This window comes from Grus americana, chromosome 16, assembly GCF_028858705.1.
Source record: "Grus americana isolate bGruAme1 chromosome 16, bGruAme1.mat, whole genome shotgun sequence".
NCBI classification, from domain to species: domain Eukaryota; kingdom Metazoa; phylum Chordata; class Aves; order Gruiformes; family Gruidae; genus Grus; species Grus americana.
Window position 1 is genome coordinate 5122671 of NC_072867.1, and position 19685 is coordinate 5142355.

Genomic DNA, 19685 nt, shown 5'->3' on the forward strand with positions numbered 1-19685 from the left:
TGGTGACCTCATGCTTGGAGAAACCCTGAACTGGTCGCTGCCTCCCGGTGACCCCCAGCGTGGGTTTTGCAAGAGGAATCCCTTTGCAACCTTTCCCCGTCGGCCCCTCGGGGCTGCCGCAATGCTTGTGTTGCCTCATCCCTACGGGCGAGCAAGCAGCCACGCGGGGCGCGCTGCACCCCGTGCACGGTCCCTGGTGCAAGGCTCGCTGCTCGGCCGCCCAAAGGGCTCGCTGCTCGTCCTCGTGCGCACAGCCCTGCGCAAGGCCGAGTGCTCAGCGCCCCGTGCGCAGCCCCGTGCAAGGGTCATTGCTCGGGCCCTTGTGCACGGCCCCACGCGCACGGCTCGTTGCACGGTTCCTTGTGCGCGGCCCCTGGTGCCCGTGCGCGGCTCCTCTGCGCAAGCGCGCGGCGCCAGTGCACGCGCGCGGCGCCGCGCGGAGTTTCCCGGGCAACCGGGTGACGCGGATCGTTGGCCCTTAGCTGTCGCGCGGCGCCGCGCGGGAGGGTGTCGTCCTCTGAGGCGGCTGAGGAGAGGGGTCGGTCCTCTTCCCCCCGCGGCGCCTTGAGGAAGGAGGTGGGGGGAGTTTAGGGAAGTCTCCAGAGTTTGGGAGGTGGGAGGCCCTTGGCGTGAGGACTGTGGGCAGGGGAAGGTTGTGCTGTTGTTGAAAATTGGCGTACAGGAGTTTTATTTGTAACTAAGCCTGTCAGAGGGAGGTGCTCTGTCTCTGGATGTTCCCCAGCAGGCCGGTTAGGTTTTGGGTGTCCTGGTCCCTCAGGAGTTATTTCTGTTGTTTGAGGGCCTGCTGAGGGGAATGAGACCTCATGTAGTGTTAGTTAGTGGCAGATTTTTCTTCTGGGCTATCCTTTAGAAAATTAAAAAGGCTGCAGGTGTGTGTTTTCATGACTGGGAAACCAGAGTATTTAATAACTTAGGGAGTAAAAGCACCAAGGTTTCCATTCTGGAACAATGCCAGTACCAGATGTACCTAAAAAATGCAGAGTTGAGGCACCTGTGGTACCAAACGCACCTAAGAGTAGCAGACTCAAGGCACCTGTGGTACCAAACGCACCTAAGAGTAGCAGACTCAAGGCACCTGTGATACCAAACACACCTAAAAGCAGCAGTCTCAAGGCACCTGTGGCACCAGATACACCTAAGAACAGCAGAATCAAGGTGCTGGCAGCCACTAAAGTGTTGAATCCTCGAGATTTTGTGTGCATTCAGGCTTTGCCTGGCTGTGGTCAGAAGGAAGGAAAGGTCTTAGCCAGAGGCAGAACAATTTACAGAAGCAGTGAACCTTCAAGAGAACAAGTGTTCTGGGAAAACTACCATAGGAGGCAAAAGCAATTCACTCAGGGACTCTTCACCCCCCCTGGGAAGCCTTATCGGGAGCTTGGAGAGATTCTCTACATAGATCCGAAGAAACTCACACTCTACTCTTTGGGGCAGCTTGCACAGGTAGGCCTGACTTTCCTGCTTTAAATAAAAAAAACAGGGAGGCTTTTTTTCCTAAGTAAATTGCAAGCCACTGTTTCCAGGGAGAAGAATTATTATTTTTGCTTAAATATATGTTTGAAGCAATATTTGATGCCTTCCTGCAGATAATCACAATTTGATCCAGTATTTGATGATGGTACAGAGCATTTGTAGATAAAGTGGGACTGCTTTGATGTGTACGTTGTGGTTTGGGAACTGGCTTTTGAAACCGATCTTTAAAGTTTTTAATGAGAGCACTTAAAATGAAGCAGAGACAATAGCAGGCTAATGAATGAAAAGTAAAACATGGGATAATGAAGACTACTTTGGGGAAAAGTAACAAGCCTTGAAAATGGAAGTAGGGGAATCATACTGAGGGCACGAGGGCAAATGATGAATTAAAAAGCAGGAATGATAAATGGTGGCAGTTGAGGGGTGGGTAAAAAGCTCAAAAGTTGAGTGTAGGAATGGTATAAAAAGTAAGCTATTTGTAATACAACTTACATAGGTAGGGGTGGCTTTGGAGGTAGTGGATTAATTATTTTGCATTTTACTCTGTATCTGTATTTGAGTTTCAGAAAGGTATAAGGGGATTAGTCAGGAGTGTCTGTGATTGATTGTTTGTGTGGTTATTATCTCCTGGTCTCCTTAGTGCTGCATACCCACTGACTTTGTGGGTCTTGTACTGTCTTAAGTTGCTTTTAAGTCAAGTTGGAATCATTAAACCACAGGGACGAGAGCTCAGTCACTGATGCTTGAGATGAGCTTGCAGTGTTTTCATGTGTTTTCTTTTCCTTGGTGCTGTTGGATCACACAAAGAGATCTGAAGCTCTCTGGGTTTTCTGTGCTATTTTGTGCAGAGAGCGATTTTTTCCTCGTGGAAGCAGGGTGAAGTATCTCTAGCCTGCTATCTGTAACATCAGTCTCTGTGACTTTGAGCCTACACTTTGCTATGAGTTTCCTAATGGAGTGCCCAAGGGATAGTCTCTGACAGCTGCAGCAGAAGCAGCGTGGTTATTATTCAGAATAGGGAGAAAAGATTCTGTCCACCCACTACTTAATTTTCTGCTCTGATTGTGTGTGTTGCATTCAGAGCTTAAAGTTTTAGATGAACTGTTTTAAGCTCTAAATGGGCAATGGTGGTATTCACTTTATTTTTACATACTACCTACCTAAAGCAGCATCGTGCTGGCTGTCTTCATTCAGAGGCTTGTTTCTGTAAACTCGTCAACATCCAGCAAGTGTTACCAGTGTTGCTCTTTTAATCCTTAACTTCTAAAACATCTTTCCTTCTGAATATTAGAAGTTCTTTTAAAGATTTTTTCAACTGCAGATATAATCTTTACAATGCTGATAATCCTGAAAATGTTGGTTAATTTGTGGTGGTGGTTGTTGTTTTGGTATTGAAAAATGATGTCGTGATTTGATCCTTAAGGGTGCTCTGAAACCCAGTTGGAACTCAGCTACTTAGCTTCACCATATTAAAAGTATACAATTTATACAGAAAATAAACTATATGTAGGTCACTAATGTGTGATTGTGGCTTATACTTTAGATTCGTGAAGCTGTCAAGGGATGTAGTCACACCTGCTGCTCCTTTTTGTGGAGAGCATGGCTAAAAGCACTACATAGTCTTGAAAATCTCAGACTAACCATTTTTCTCCTTTTTCAAAAAGGTAATGGTTACTAAGTTGAAAAACCTAAAAAAAAAAAAAAAATCCTGGCAGCGAATCTGACCTGTCTGCTGCTTCCCTCCATACCTGCATCCCCACAAACTGAGGAAGGCCCAGCAATTTCATGCTGCTCATACACCAGCTCTTGCTATTTAAGCTGCCAGCATGCTCTGCAGCAATCTGTTTATGTGTTTTTCAGAGATACTAGAACAGAAATGTATTTCTATAGCCTAATTCTAGAAATACTTTGTATTACCTGTACTTTTGCTTATATGGGTTATTTACGCTATTCCCACCCACATCTAGCAGTCCCCATAATATTTTGAATAACTGAGAAGATTGTAGATACTGGATATGTCTAATTATAGATGTCTGAGCACATAACATTCCTGGTAGTAAAAATCATGTTCTCTGATTAATGCATTTGCACTCATCTCTGCCTTCTGAGTTAGCGTTTTCTTCAGCCACAAGTACAGCTGATGATTTGCAATGATGAATGACAGTAAAATTTGTAAACAACACTATGATGATAAAAGCCCTGTGAATTCAACAGGACTTGAGTATGCTAATATCTGCTGGCAAATGCTGCTTTCTAAACTGATATTAAAAAAAATAGATTGTAAGAGCTAAAAACATTTGAGTAAGTATGCTGGGATGGTTATACAAAATGATATGGCCATAGGATATTATATGTAATAATTGCACATTTAGGATTTTTTTATATATTTGATGGCAACAAATGTGTTCAGAAAATCTGTATGTTCATGGATGCTCTTTGTATCTTTATTAAGTAAATTTGGTATCTGAAAACGTAGAGCTGGTATTTGAATGTTCTCACTGTTGCATTGGAAACTGCTGTTCTGTAGTCGCACAGAGAATGTGGTATCTGTCTTACAGTGAAAACAGTAATTAAAGCTGGATCAATGCAATGGAAGAATTGCATTCCACTGCACCCATGGGAACAAAATAAACCCTTTCCAAACTACTAGCAATACTGGTGAGGAATGGGGGAGGCTCAGGAAGGCGTAGCGTTTGTGTTCAAGAAACCAACCAAACACCACCACCCTCCTTCACCCCAGACCCCCATAAAAAAACCCAACAAAACCCAAACCCATTGCAAGGCTTCTTTTACCCATCCAGTACAGTATTATCCAAGCATAATAGAGTGGCCAGCTTTCACAATGATGTGGGTTTTGTGTCCCTTACAAACCAATTGCCAGTTATCCCAACTTTTAACCCCAGTGGTGTCTCAGTGTTTTCAGATGTGCTTTGCATGTGTTGGCTTTCTACATGTGCTGTCTGCTCCCTGCCACTGTCTTTACTAGAAGAATCCTGAGAAGTTGAACGGGCCACATATTTTAACCAGAGCAGCTACACCAAGCATTTTCCCAATGGATTTCAGGTTCTTACCTTTTTAAAACTTGTTCAGGGGGTGGGGAAGGAGACTCCCTGTGGGGCTGCCTGGTTCTGTGTTGCATTAATATCAGTCCATACCCATACTGCAAGACAGAGCCCTTCCAGCTTCCATTACAAATAATTGGAAGTTACTTTGTTCGGTTTGAGGTTTTTTCCCCTCTCAAAGGTCGAGTGCGCATTGCAGACAGCACTGATTCATTGAAAATCAAAGAATGTAGCTACCCAGACAGTATTTTTGATTTCCTAAGTGTTCAGAGCAATGTGTTAAAGGTCTCTTTCTTAGTCCTTAATGTAATGGTGCATGGTGATGTTAGTCACCTTTTATCATGTTTATATAGCTTCTTTCCCTTAATTGCTATGACAAATTCATTTGCAAAACCTCTGAGGTGGCTTGTTGACTTTTTATGTGAAAGAAAGTGGCTTTTCTGACCAAGCCCTAAAAACAATCCAAGTCCACAAAATCTTGAGTATGATTAATGTCAAAATCAGCCCTGTACTTGTCATAAAATTCGGTTCTGTAATTCTGTATTTTAGGTAAATAGGTTGCTAGATAAGATTGACAACAGCATCCACAATGAAAGGTTTTAAACTGGAAATGAGAAGAAAACAGAGCAATTTCTTTCAAGAGAAATTACACTGATTTTATTTGTATTGCTGCAGTTAAAGATCTGTCAGGGTTTCCAATTTAAAACCTTCCTTTCCAGAAGACTAAAATCATGTATTTCAAGGCAGAACTTATAAAGCAAAGAACCTTTTTCCTGCCAGGTCTCTGATGTGAAGGTCAGTCACGATTCCTTATTGCTCTGGGAAGAGCAGGAAAATATTTATGGTGGGTTATCTTCCTAGTATCTCCAAAATGGAGAAACTGGTCAGGACAGACTTCACTGCTGTGGTGACATTCCTAATACTTTCTGAATTGAGTAACTAATATATGGTCATTGATCAACCCTAGTCTCATACCTGCATCTAAGATGTGTTATGCCTGAGTCATTTTGTAAAAAAAAAACCAAACAAACAAAAAAACCAACTTTCTGAAGCTTCTTCTAAATCTATAATAAATACCTTAAAATTTCCCATTTGAAGAACATGAAATTTCAATAAAATGCTAGTGAGAAAGAGGATAGCACAACATTTCTTTCAGTTAACTACTCAACTGGCTTTGAAAGTGAAAAGCTACAAAATACTAATACTTTCTAGAGTATTTTTTTCCTTATTAGCTATATGAGGTAGAATATAAGGGTGAGTTATCACTGGGATAGCTGTTATTCAGAAGCACCAAAGCATTGATAGAGATGTTTAGATCCAAGTATCTCTTGGGGTATTTTGGTAGATTGTTGGCTGGTTAAATTGGACCCTCATGCATCTTTCCACTGCTGGTGGAAGACTGGGTGGTCTCAAAGTCTTTGTTGGTAAACATTTGAGTATCTCTTTTTAACAATTAAAAAATGCACGTTGGCAGCATGAAGGTGAGAATTTTGAGATGTGCTTTGTTTGCGAGGATTGATTCATATTTGATTTAAGTTTGGGGTTTTTTTTCCTGCTGGTACTACTTTGCCAGGCTCATCTTGTCATGACAGTCTATCAGCTCAGGAATAACATGCTTGTAAGGACCGGTATTTTGGACGGAATGAAGGCAACAAGCGAAAAACAGAGAGGGTACAGAAGAGATTGTAGCAGTGATCTAAATTTATCTTGTTTGTCCTTGTGTATTTCTGACGAAATAATGGGAATGAAGATGAGAAACACAAAATTATGCCCAAGTTTTTTGTGTTTTTTTTGAAGCTCTGACAGCAGTGCATGCCCCCCATGTGAAAATCAGTGTGAAAACTAGAAGCATCTGCAAAACTAGGTTTGTCTTTACCCTTCCATTGCAATAGCTATATAGATTGTGTCATGGTTTGCATAATCTTGGTTATCTGTTGCAGATCGTGAATAAAATAAATTTCCTAAGTGGAACACAGTTAAGATGGGAAACGTATAATTTTCAAGAAATTTTTTTTTTTTACTTGCTTTCTAAAGTCACAACAGTTTACACCTGGTGATAAGCCTACATGCTAGAAATACTCCAGGACAGAAGAGAAAGAAATAGGTTACAGTCAATTGATAAAGGGCAGTTTTCCAACTACTGACTTTTCTTGCACAGTTTATCACCTTGCTATTGCCCAAACATATTAGTGATGTCAAGTACAGAGCAGGTGGGGAAAAAAAAAAAAGGCAAGTGCAAGCACGGTGACACTGTGATAACAATTTTAAAGTTCATAGTGTCACACTTTAAGAAAGATTCTACTGCTTGTTATGGAAACGAAAGTGTGCGTTGTTTTATGCCTCTGAGACCTGGCTGCATGTACATTAAGGAATGTCTGAAAGACTTTGTCATCAGTGTGTGCTGCTTCCATTTGAAAGCTTACCTGCCATACAATGGGTATACAGGTATGCCGGACTTAGGTTTCCATGGAGATTTTTTCGTACCTAATTAATATAGATGAATTTTGCAGATAGTTTTCTTTGGCTAACCTTCTCTAGTTTTCTTTTCTTGTTTTTAATAGGTAAAAGGATGTTGTGGATTTTTTTTTTTCCTTTGGTATGAACCAGATAGTTGTGAGGTGTTTTCTCCTTTCTGGAGTGAACATAGAGGGAAGTAGCTGTTTGGCTCTGTGTGTGTGTGGAACTAACTGTGGATATTATACCAATGACTTTTCATACATGTTTCATGACTTCTATTGATAACTTAGGTGTGCAAGCTCTTAACATAGCAATCATCAGGCAGGACAGAATTCATGCACGTTATCCGTCTGAGGTGACATGTTTCCTTCACTTCTCATGATGAAAGCTGATGTACTCTTCCAACTTTCACTAGGGTCACTACAAGCAAGTGAAACTCTTGTTGTACATTTTATGGATAATGTTAATTTTCAGTAAATAGAATGAGTTGCTCGAGTAATTTTTTTTTAAACTGTCTTCTGTAGCCTTTAACTATGTTGGCAAGCATAATGCTACACTACTTTTCCCTCTAAAAATAGTAACAGATGCATTTCTTCTTGCAAAAGACAATCTCAGAGGATGTTTGGAAATGAACAGTCTAATGGCATCTCTCTCTCATATATATATATATACACACACATATGAATTTCTTCTCACCCATCCAATGAGGCATTGACCCAGCAGACATTTGCAATGTAATGATAATGTACGATTATACTGCTGCTTTTATGTACACGTTATTAAATGCTAGTAAGCCTGAATGCATAAGGTTTGTGGGCATATTAGAAAGTGGTGAATTAGCAGACTGTGGATAATTTGGCTATGGAATAACAGAAAAGGGTATAGTTTTAGGTGACTGAACTAGTGGTCTTGGAGCAGTTTGGTTATGCGAGAGTGGTATTAAAAGGAGGAGTGGAGTGAAAGATAAACAGAAGCTGTGAAGTGAGGTGCTAGATAATGGTGTCATCATAGACAGAACCAGAACAGAGCAAATGATACAAGAAGGAAAGTTCAATTTTAGACATTTTATCAAATTTGGATATATGCTTAAATTGCAATAGCAGATAGTTTTCTACCTCCTTCAACAAATGTTACATCAGATTAGGCTGTTAGACTGCGCACTGGCTACTGTTGGTTTTATTAAGCTTAATTAAAGTGTTTTATTTAAGCCCTTTGTTAGTCTGAACCATAAATATATTTCTCTTAACTTGGGTTTAGTAAGGGCTCTTAAAAATTAAAAAGTTGAAAAATGTCAGTCACACCATTTTTGAGGAACTAGAATTCTTACTTATACATATCCATGGACAAAACAGGGAAATATTACATCATATTGCAGTAATTCTAACAAGGATAACAACACTGCCAACCGAGATTATTTAGCAGGCATAGTGAAGCTGTTGTTGATGCAGAATTTCTGAATTTCATTTTTCATTCTTATCTGTGACTTACTCTGCCACTGTAGTCATGTGTCTGTTAGAAATTCCTGGCTATTTTAGAACAGCAGCAGTCCTTTAGTGCTGAAGTAGTTGGTTTTATTACTGTTAACCATAACATTTAAGTACTTGTGTACTGAGAGTTTTGTTGAAATGTTTTCTTCATGGCCTTGTGAGACTGACAAGCATTACCTTTCTTGTACCTTCAGAGAAAGTGACTTAGAAAAGTGAATTAACTTGGCTGATTGCATATGGAAAATACAGATCTGGTATTATAGTAAAGAACTTTCTGCTCTTGAGCTTTCGGGTTTTCCTGCAGGTGTTCTTGCTTTGTCTTTTAGAGTATGAAATAAAAATGGTGATATAAATGAGACTAGAGATAGGGCATATGCTTATGGAACTATATTTGTAAGATCAGGCTTTTTTATTTGGTTAAGAGTGATGGTTTTACTTTCCAATGTGAGTATTGAATGTTAGTTGCTAATCCTGACCTGAGCCTAACTACATGAAAATGTTATGTTCTATAAAAATAAAGGCTTTACGATCACTAAATTAGTTTGATATATCTCTGGAACAGCAGCTAACTGGTAAGGTCCACACAATCTCTATGCTATTAAGTTCAGAACAGTCTAATCAATTTCAAAAGTTCAATTTCTGTTCCTAAAGGCTGCTTCCGTAATGAATTAAGGGAAGCATATCAAATGTAATAATGCATTGTTATTAAGGTTTTAGTAAACTTGCCAAATGTCAGGCTGCTGGTACAGTCATGGTGCATTATGCTTCTGTGATTACAGCTTGAGTTGTCATTATGGCAAATTGCATCGCTCACCTAGGTTTGGGAATTGATCTGCAATATCATGCCTGGGGCAGGAGAGAAGTGCATTACAAAGGTTACACTTTATAGTGAATATTCAAAACATTAGATTTTTAGAAGATTTAATGTCTGCTTCTCTTAAATAGTGCATACAAATACTCTGTAGGTTACATAATGAAAGAAATAGACGATTTCTTATATTTGAAGAACCTGGTGCTCCCCTGGCTGCAGTGTGGCAGTTAAAAATGACTTTAGCTAACTGGTAATGCTTTGTCAAAAGGTTACTTTTGGGAGAGAATGGGTAAAAACATTTTGAGATTTGACTCGATGTGCTATGTAAGAAACAAATGTTTGTTACTGTTTATGGGTATGATCAGTTTAGAACTTGCACTGGACAGTAAAGTTAACACTCTTTGTAATTCATGGATGAGTTTCTGGTTCCTATTCCTTTGTGTCACTCTGATAGCACAAAGGAACGTTCATGCTGATCTTGCCAGACACTAGATGATTTCTCTAATGTTCAGTGGAGATACGTCAGGAATGAGTGTATGTGTACTAGAAATGTAAGAAAGCATTTCTGGTGGTAAAACTGAGCTATTTTGCATACGTGGAACTTAGGAATCTCTCTGTGTAGGTGATCACTAGTAGGAAGTGGTAGGTGTTTAATTAGAGGCAGGGGAGCATGAGCAATGTGGAGATTTTTATATTCACATGGGGGGGGAAATCACAACTGATGTAGAAATGCAGGACTAAATTTGTAGATAGATTGGGTTGTGCACGTTTCTAGGAAGGATAATATAGATCAGTTTTACCCCAAGTGATGCCAAAAGCACTTTGCAGGCTGAATGTAGACATCGTATCAGCCATCCCTGGTTAACTGTGGTCAACAGAGCAGAGCAATACTACCCAAGAGTTTAGGGTAGAAAGTGATGAAGAATAATGTATCCAGTTGAAAAAGGAGAGGTGAACTTAAGTGAGCAGCCAGCAGTTTGAGCAAGTTGAAGTTTAGCCAGGACACCTTGCTGATTCCCCCCCAAACACTGCACGGCAGAGGAGGAATCGTCCTTCTTATACAGAAAATAACAGTTTCAGGGTAAGTTGATCTGAATGCAAGAACTTTGAAACCTGTTCTTAAATTGGAATGTTTCCCTGTGCAGGCAAAGTGAATGAAGGCATTCAGCAATGAGGGGAAGAAGCAAAATAACTAAAGCTTGAGTTTGGCATGCAGAGGAAAAACCATTTGTGTAAAATCAGATTGGTGGTGGTTCACTTTCCTTGAGACTGTGGAATGATGTGTCTTAAATTGCAAGTAGTGGAAGGCAGCACTTTCCATGGCAAGAGTAGCTTCTCATTATTCATGAAATGCCTATAGAAAAAGTGTTGAATGCACAACAGCAATGCAGGGGGAGGACTGTAAGCAGGGAGAGAACAACATAATGGACTGTCACTACATTCCTTGTAGTATAATGTGACCTTTCCTTTAAATCAACATTATGCTATTTGCACAGAAGGAGAGCTAAGATAGAGAGTATTTTTAAGGGAACAATAGTCAGTTAATTAGGCAGCTATATAACTGTCACTCTTTACATTAAGAGCTCAAAAGCAGGGTATGGGGAAGGGAGGTAGTAGCTATAATGTTGCTTTGGATTCTGTTGATTTTGAAAAAGGAGTTGCTTTGTATTATCAGTGAAAACTATGCTGTGACATTGGGGTATTGTGGCCTGGACTGTAGCCTGGAACCTCTTTTTTCTGGTGTGGTTTTAACTTAATTCCTCAATGACTTACTGATAAAAGGTTTACGTGCCCTCTCTGCCAATCTTACAGATGCAAAAGACAGATTCCACAGTCCTTATTGGTGTGGAACAACTGGACATTTCATACGCCTGTCTACCTCAGTGGAGTAATCATGGAGTAAGGCACAGTTCAGGTGAAACACTGCTAGATTTTGGACTGTGAGCATTTAACTTCATACATACCTACAGAATTTAAGGGTCAAATGATGCTTCATAAAGCTGTTGTGACATATTTAAATTTGTAATCGCTCATTCATACTCTGCATCCATTACAAATCCTCCCTTTTTAAGAATGACTTTGACTTTTTAGTAAGTTTCCTTACTTGTAAAAGGCAAATTCTAGCTGTATTACCCTGCGCTCCAGATAACAATCCATATGTTTGAAATAACCCTAACAGCTTTGCAGTCTATTTGTAATATTTTCCCTGCTGCAATTAAAACTAGGTTGCAGTAAATTAGAGTCCGCTGAAGCCTCTGGCAAATCCTAGTCACTGTGAATGCACTCTGCTGTGTCTTTGGCCTTGAGCTAATGCCTGTGGCACTTCTGAGAGGGTGAAATCATGTCATTCCTCATCTGTTAGAGCAGTCCTTGGACTGCAGTACTTCAGTCCGAAATGTATTTACTTCAATAGTTTTGGCCTCAGTGCTTCATTTCTCTCCTGCAGGTGCAATGGTTCCCGGTGATCAGATAGCCTCATTTGTCTTCCATACTGAGGATTCTGATCTGTCTGGGATTCCTAGGTGGCATCATTTGGTCCCATTATGTGTCAACATTTCCCCTTCAGTGCTTCAGGAACCCTGTGTTGTTAAACTCTGCTCTGTTTCAGTTGATTCCTCCCTCTCCCCTCAAAGTAATTCTTTAAGTGCTTGTACCCCTTCAATCTGTTAGCTCCCAGTTGAGGTAGAGGAAGACTCACAGCTTTATTAGATAACAGATGATCTTCATAGCTAATTGTTTGCCCTGCTGTTTGGGGAGCTATTTATTTTAAGAATAAATGAAGTTCTCATAACTATGGCCTGAAAATAAAGGATAAACATTATCTTTTTTCCACTGGAGAGTTAAAGGCAGAAAGTCAAACCTATCATGTCTGAGAGCTTTAGAATAAGACTCACATATACGGTTCATGCCTTGAATTCCCTCACAACTAGACTGATACCTTGTATATTTGTGGTACTGTCTGACCCCAGGTGCTACTGGTGATCTTGATCTGTGGTTTGCCAACTGGCTGTGTTAGATATGTAAGAGAGGCTGTGACACAGTACTGCAGGTAGTGAGTATCACCTTGTGGAGCCTACATGTGAAACATTCCCACAAAAAAAAAAAAAATCACATATGAGAGCCCAGCAGCAATGTTCCACTCCTGTCACAGAACCTACTGCCAGACACATGCCTGAATACAGGGCAATAGGAAATAGTAAAGGTCTGGAATTCTGGTCATTGGTAACTCTTAGGGCTAGTACTTTCTTGCAGGTGTAATGATATTGGCAGGTTTGTTGGCTGGTTGGTGAAGAATGGTGTGACTGCCATCAGTTCACAATGGTCAAGTGTGACAACCTTAAGCCACAACATAGTGGTGGTTTGCTACTGACAGATTTTTGCCCAGAACAGGCTGAAATAGATTGTAATTCATCTGCAATGTAATGACAGTAGGACTGAATTTAAAGAGAGTTTGTTTTCCTAGTCTAAATGTTTTCCAAAGCCAGTATTTACTGCTCTATTTAGTGTTGATCAGTTATGCCAGAGCTACAAGTATTTATGCCTTTTATACATTGCATTTAAGTTGACAAGATAATTGAAAATCTATAACAATTGTCTTGTAATTAAAACAATTAAAAAAGTCCAATTCCATTGTGTTGGTTTTAAAAACTTGGAAAATTTTCTTCCCCTAGTTCTGAACCTGTTTTACGAACTGAGCAAATTGTTCAAATAAAGGATCTGTTCAGTTGTACAAAGGAAGCCTTTTCTGTAAAGAAGCTTCTCAGATACATAGGACTAACACAGCTTAGAGCGTATGATTTAAAATATTCTATCCTTTATGCTGCTTTACCTTGTTGATAGTTTGTCTTAGGGTTATGTATTTACGCATTCAAGAAACCAAGAGCCTTTGTACTATAACAGAAACACATTTAACTTTTCTGTTAACACCTGCAGCAGGTGATAGATTATATACAGATATCTACCACACACTGCATTTTTTTTATTAGGTTACCCTGAAATGTTAGAAATTAATTCCTGGAGTCAGTGTCAACTAAACTGACAGTGGATCAAAGCTGTGAGACAAATTGCTCATTACAGTTCAGGGAGCTGAATCCTCTATGCAGACAGCTGTACCATTGCTGGAGGGTTCTCAGGCACTTCACCCGCAAGCTTTGCCTCCACAAATGCTGCCATTGTTGGTGAAGCTCATAGGTGGATTTCTGTGTGTTTAAAAAAAAAAAAAAAAAAAGCTAATTTTAAACTCCCATCAGAGGCATTGCTATGTCTTGGAATTGTTATTTGTTTGGTTTAATTTGTTTCTTGTCACCCTGTTTAGAGTTTGTGTCACTATGCAACAGCCTGAACTATAAACAATGATGTTAATCCATGAAAAATGAGAAATTAAACCTTGGCAGGATCCTAGTGATCCTTATCCAGGTTCACCAGATGAAAGCTTTATTTTTTTTTCTGACTTTTTTTAAAAGCTCAGCAGAACAGAATCCATTCAACTTTGCTGTCTTACAGTCAGAAATCACTCTTTCTGACCATGAACTCACTTCATTTTTTAATGAAAGCAGATAAAAACATTAAAAAAACCCCACAAACCAAACCCACACAAAGACCCCCAAATAAACCCCCTAAAACCAAAAAACCTTTTCCAAACAGTCACTTTGATTTTTTTTTTTTTTTCCCCCCCATTAGCTCATCACAAATGTTTGAATCCTTCCCATTTAAGAAAGCTGGTTTTGGTAAAATATTGTGTATGTAATTTTTTTCCTTTCAGGTATTTCACTTTTGGCTGTTCTCATAAATTGTTAGCTTGTATTATCTATGTGAGATCTGAATTGGTGCATGGCAATAATTGTTGAGTCAGAGCAAGTTAGCTATGTAAGATAGAGGCTTCAGAGTAAGGCTTTCCAGCATCTATTGGTTGTAACAGCAAATTGTATGAATGCAAATCTTTGTGCTGCTTTGCTCTGAGGTCAGCTGGAAGACACTATTGCTTGAAAACAATGATTTAATGGCAGTATGGCATACAGCCTTAAAACTAATGGAATACAAAATAGGAAATCAAAACAAAGACAATGCTTAAGGAGAATGGGCCACAGATGTAATGCAGTCTGTGTGTGCAGCTGGCACAGCTATCACAAAATGCTTCTGAAAATAGCTGTCCTTCGGAAAGTCAAGTTGTCGTGGCTTGGCTGTGGCTTATTCTCTTATTTATGTGTCAGATGTTAGCAGTTTGGACTGAATTTCTTTTACAAGAAGTATAGAGTAGTTTTTAAATATTAATATTTCTTTCAAGTCACAGGTAAAATGATAATAGGGCTTTATTTGCAGATAACCTAGTCAAATCTATGCCAAAATGCTAGCTAACTTAATCTGATGAACCAGCCTACACTGGGTACAAAAAAGGAGTGTGTGTATGCTTAAGTTTTTGTATAAATTATAAATAGATAATAAGGAGAGGGCATTTTTAGTTCAGCGTGTTAAATCTAAAACCCATGCAGAGCTGTTTGCTAGGATCTTGATTTAGATACAAAGAGTGTTTTGGACTTTGTATCAGGACTAAAGGATACTCTGTAATCTTGCATAAAACTAGCCACTGAGATCCTTTTCTTGACATGTTCATCTGTCTCATGTTTATCATGGATGAAGTTGGTGCCGGCAAGTCTGTGGATACATTCATTCTGCTGTTGCGATATGGACCATATTCATCCATGTCAAATATATGGATTCAGATAGGATCTTTATTCCAGCAGAGAATTTGACCCTTTGACAAAAATATGCTGAGTGAAATTAGAGTGGTTCAGAATTTGGTTATCTTTTTGTAAACTTTGTATTTTCAGTTTGCGTGGAGAGAATGTGCATTTATATAGCAACCATCGCATACTCTTTGTTTATTTATGTAAAGTGTTATTGGCAAAATATTTTAAGAAATATATAAGCATTTTAATAATCTTAGTCTTCAATTTGCATCCAAAAATGCATGTTTGTTTTAGGGAAGCTACAGGAGTGGCTGCTTGGAAAAATAACAATGGAACTGTCAGTCCTATGTTGTGACATGCCTGTGGTGAAAAGATGACTCTTTTTTTCAGAGCTGGCAGATGCACTCTGTTCATTTTACAGGACATTAAATTTCTCATTATACAAACTCAATCATCTGAGTTTTAAAATATGATTTAGAATATCCAAAAGATTAGACACTGTGCAAGATAAATGTAGAAGTTTAAATTCTGAGAGACAAAACAAATTGAAAGAATGATGGATAAATTCCATAATGATCCTCCTATGTTATTCTCACTGTCTAGCTACTTCATATGGAAGGTAACATTCTGACTGCCAGTATATCACTGCATGCAGAGTAACACCAAACAAAAAATTTGTATTTTCCAATCTGCTTAGAGTTTCTGATTGATTTCTCTGCATTCTTAGAGGAGAGAATCTGTAGCAGGAATGTGTGCATTAGCATATTGTCTTTCTTGATGTTGCTAGAGAACTGCATCCTTTAAAAAATATTTTAAAGTGCTGTGATGATGGGAGAAAATTACTGTTACTAAACTTCTGTAACATTTCTTTACAGGAATTTGTTTTTCCTAATCACTGAGTCTTAGCTGTCTTTGGGGGAGGACTTCCCCATCCCTGAACTGCATGTGATGGTTTTTTTTCCCAAAGGCTCAAGATCTATAGCTATCAGCCACTACTTTTTGCAAAGTAGTTAGTTTTGATAATTATTTGGCCTAACTAATAATTCACTTAGATTTCTTACTTGGAAAGCAATCTGTTAGCACAGCTCTCCTTCACACAGGTTTTCTTAGGAAAGCCATAGATGGGAGGAAGTGATGTTTAATCAGCTGAGCTTTCTGTTAATGTTGACTTTCCATTATTTTCTTCTACAGAAACATGAGTCACTGTGATCCCAGAATAATAACACTTAGGGTGCCAGTAGTGAGCTGGGAAGATACAAGTGAAACAATTGCTCTAACAGGCTCAGGCTTAATCTCTCCCTATACATTTGACATTTTCTTCTCCAACCACAGTATCGCTGTCCAGCCTTTCCAACACCTTCAGGCTGCTGTTACATGAGCTATGGAACAGAACACATTAGCTCAAGCATTTATCCTAAGACTAAGACACTGCTATTTCACTAGAATGTGTAATAGTCTCACAGCTACTTCTAGACTATCCATATGGATTGTCCAGAAATTAGACTCTTGACATATCCCTAAGGCTTCTCAGACCTTTAAATAAAATAAATACAATCTTTCATGCTGATTAAGACTATGTTAGACTTTATTGCTTTTCACCAAACTAGGTATATAAACTAAATAAATTGTCTACTGTAGCAGGGCTTTGGTAAGCGCATGTGTTCGTGTCAGTGAGTGCTTCTTAGCTTAGTTCCGAGTAAATCAGATGATCTATAATTGGAGAAGTCCAAGATGAATTTCTTCTGCACAATCCTGAATAGGACACCCTCAGTCTTACCAAGAGACCTTTTAAACTTTTACTGTGAAAGTGGTTCAGTAATATCCATTCTTTTTACTATGCCAAGGCCAAAGTAAATCCTAGGATAGAGATGAAGATTATTGGCTTATTTTTGTGTCCTGTGAGTATAAAAATACAAGCAAAAATCACCATGGCTATTCCAGTTATTCACAGCTTTTCTCTAGAGAAGAATCATGGTGAAAAACATTACGGCACATTCCTTACAAGCAAATAACGTCATGAAATCTGAAATGACAATAAATTATAGTGGCTTAGACCTCTGGTTATCACAGTTCTAGCTCTTCAGTTGCCTATACACAAGCACCTAAACTTACTCTATTGTTGTCTAAGAGTAACCAATTTTAATCATGGAAATGATGGCTACATTTTGTACCTCTTTTATTTTGGTACTTTTTAGCAAAATAAATGTTTGTTTGACTGTAAAGTTTGAAGTTTTGCAGATGCTGCCTGTGAGGAATCAGTTTCATAAATGTCTTAGCTTCTAAATCTCTAATCAAATAAATGTGTGGTTTTCCATGGGATTGCTGTTCCTGGCCTCCGTTGGTCCTGCCCATCCTCTGTTAAGAAATGGTTCTGAAAATCATCTTGTCCTTCTATGCAGGTTGTGAACCACTCTGGGTCTGGCTGCAGAGAGATCAGAGCTTAGCTCACTATGAGGCTTCTGACAAATCATTGTTCACGTTAGAAGACTTTCAGATTTTGGATGGCTTTGTCTATGTGGAAAAAAACACATATACCTCATCAGGCTGAGGTATGCTAGAAATAAGTGCTAGGTAGACATGAGGCTAGCTCACATAATTAGGAATTTAACATCCAGTAATTTGACTCTAAGTACCAGGAAAATTCTCTAAGCCCTTTCTTCTCCTACCCCCTTTTTTTTTTTCTTTTAAAACTCAAATACAAGTGGATGCAATGAATTCTAATAAACCTTACTAACATAAGCTATCAGGTGTTCTGAGACATCAGTAAAGCAAAGTCACCCACATAAAGCTGATAACTTTGAACTCAACTTTCTTGCATGAAAGAGGTTTTCTAAAAGAAGTTATGAAAGTAGCTGTCTCGGAGCTCGAGACAAAAGTTTTTGGGACTGATCCACTGTGCGTTCTGTTTACAATGCCAAGCTGGGCTTGCTTATGCATCCCCAATTCCTTCCAGAGGTGAATTTAACCATAATTAGTTGTTCCTTCTACCAATAGTTTTCCTGTCCTTATGCCAACTAAAAAGACTTTTCTTTCTGAGTTCTGAGATCTAGTTTGTTTGAAATAATGTCCTTTAGAAAGCACAGCCAGCTCTTTCTTTCTTGTGAGTCTGGCATACTTGGCCAGCTGTTGTTTGAGAAAACTGTGCCAGGAAACCTGTCATATTGTATTTTTTAATGTGTTTTTCTTTGTTGTTGGGGTTTAAAATTAATTTAGATCTCATGAAAAATGCTTGCTTAACAGTCTTTGCAGAATAAGATTTTCTATTTATTGACAAAACCAGTAGGAGTGGTGCATGTTTGCTCCCAGGACCTCTCAGAAAATGCATTTTGGTAGGAATGGATGGAACGATGATAATGGTTTTGGCCCCAAATCCATTTATTTGCTGAGTGGGCTACAGCAACTTACAAGAAAAAGAGACTCGAAAGCCAGTTTCTTTTACCTCAGTCTATACAGCATATCTCACTGCATTGTCTGCATTATGTTGTCACTTGAAATTTCTTTTCCATTGTAGGTCTGACAGTGAAATCTCATCTTTCTGAGATTTTTTTTTTTTTTTCCTGGGCCAGTGATGGTACTTTTAGTAGAAGTCAGAGCTGTTCCATTGAAAAAGTAGATAACTTTTTAGGCATGTCTGCACTTTAGTCAGACCTATTCAGAAACTGTAAGATACATACTCCTGGGGGGGGGGGAAATTGTGTTGTAATATTGGATTTTCAATAATTTTGAAATTCTAGCTAATGTGAGCGTGGTTTTAGAGAACAAAGGCACTTTGTTTGCTGGATTGATCCTTCATTGCCATCCTGTCTTTTCTGTCTAATGTGAGGAGGTTACACATAATCAGTGTTGGTGGGACTGGAATGACACACTACCCCTGTGTGAAGGACTTATACCTTAAACTCATGCATAGACTAAGCTGGACAGGAGAGGAAGAAGGAATTAGTTACTGCTAGGGAAAGAGTGCATCTCAAAAAGACAGTTTACTATTTAAAAATCAGTGAGATATTGCCATCTTCCTAAACTGCCTTATTTCTTTTTTGATTATTTGTTTTTAAGGCCTCTATTTTTGCTAATTCTAATTACTTCTGTGAAACAGTTAAGCTATTTGGACAGCACAGGGTAGCATGAAGATTATTATATAGTAGTGTACTTTGTCTCAGGCTTCTGAGCCAGTTTAGCATTTTGCAGTCCTTTGCTATTGCCAGCTCAAGTAAATCCTGACTATAAGGACTTGTGAGAAAGAAGCAGAAGGTCCTAGAAAAATTAGTGCTTAGCTACAGGCCAGCTTGATGCTACTTCCTTGGTGCTGTGAAATTTAGTTTCTACTAGATAATAGAATTTCATCTCAAGCTAAACCAGCTCTGCTGTGAAGCAGGATAAAGCAGATGATCACTGTCAGGGACCTTATGAAGAGGTCGCTAACTGGTCAGTTGAGCCAGTCATCTCAGCTTATTTGCTATGAATCTAGATGCAGAATTCTGGAGATAGAAAATGGCCACTCTGCTTCCCTGCAAGAACAAATCCAAGCAAAGGTCACATCAGAGTGAAATTTCTTTTACTCTGCCCATAAAATAAACAGATTGTCCTGCTCGCATATAAATGCCAAGACTTTTAAAGGAACTGCTTGTAACTCTGAAGATGTTAAGGTCCATGAGGAGTTGCAATAAGATAAGAGGAAAAAGGTAGAGGGCAA

At 39.0% G+C, this 19685-nt stretch overlaps 1 protein-coding gene across 3 annotated transcripts in view; it reads left to right on the forward strand.

The window, feature by feature from the left end:
• The first annotated feature begins 505 nt into the window (after positions 1-505).
• CCDC60 (coiled-coil domain containing 60) overlaps positions 506-19685 on the forward strand; it is a 65277-nt gene continuing 46097 nt past the window's right edge. For all 3 annotated transcript variants that reach the window (XM_054844444.1, XM_054844445.1, XM_054844446.1), the window contains exon 1: positions 506-1461. In XM_054844444.1, the coding sequence (XP_054700419.1) occupies positions 970-1461 (492 nt within the window). In that variant the 5' untranslated portion in view covers positions 506-969. The remainder of the gene's footprint in view (positions 1462-19685) is intronic.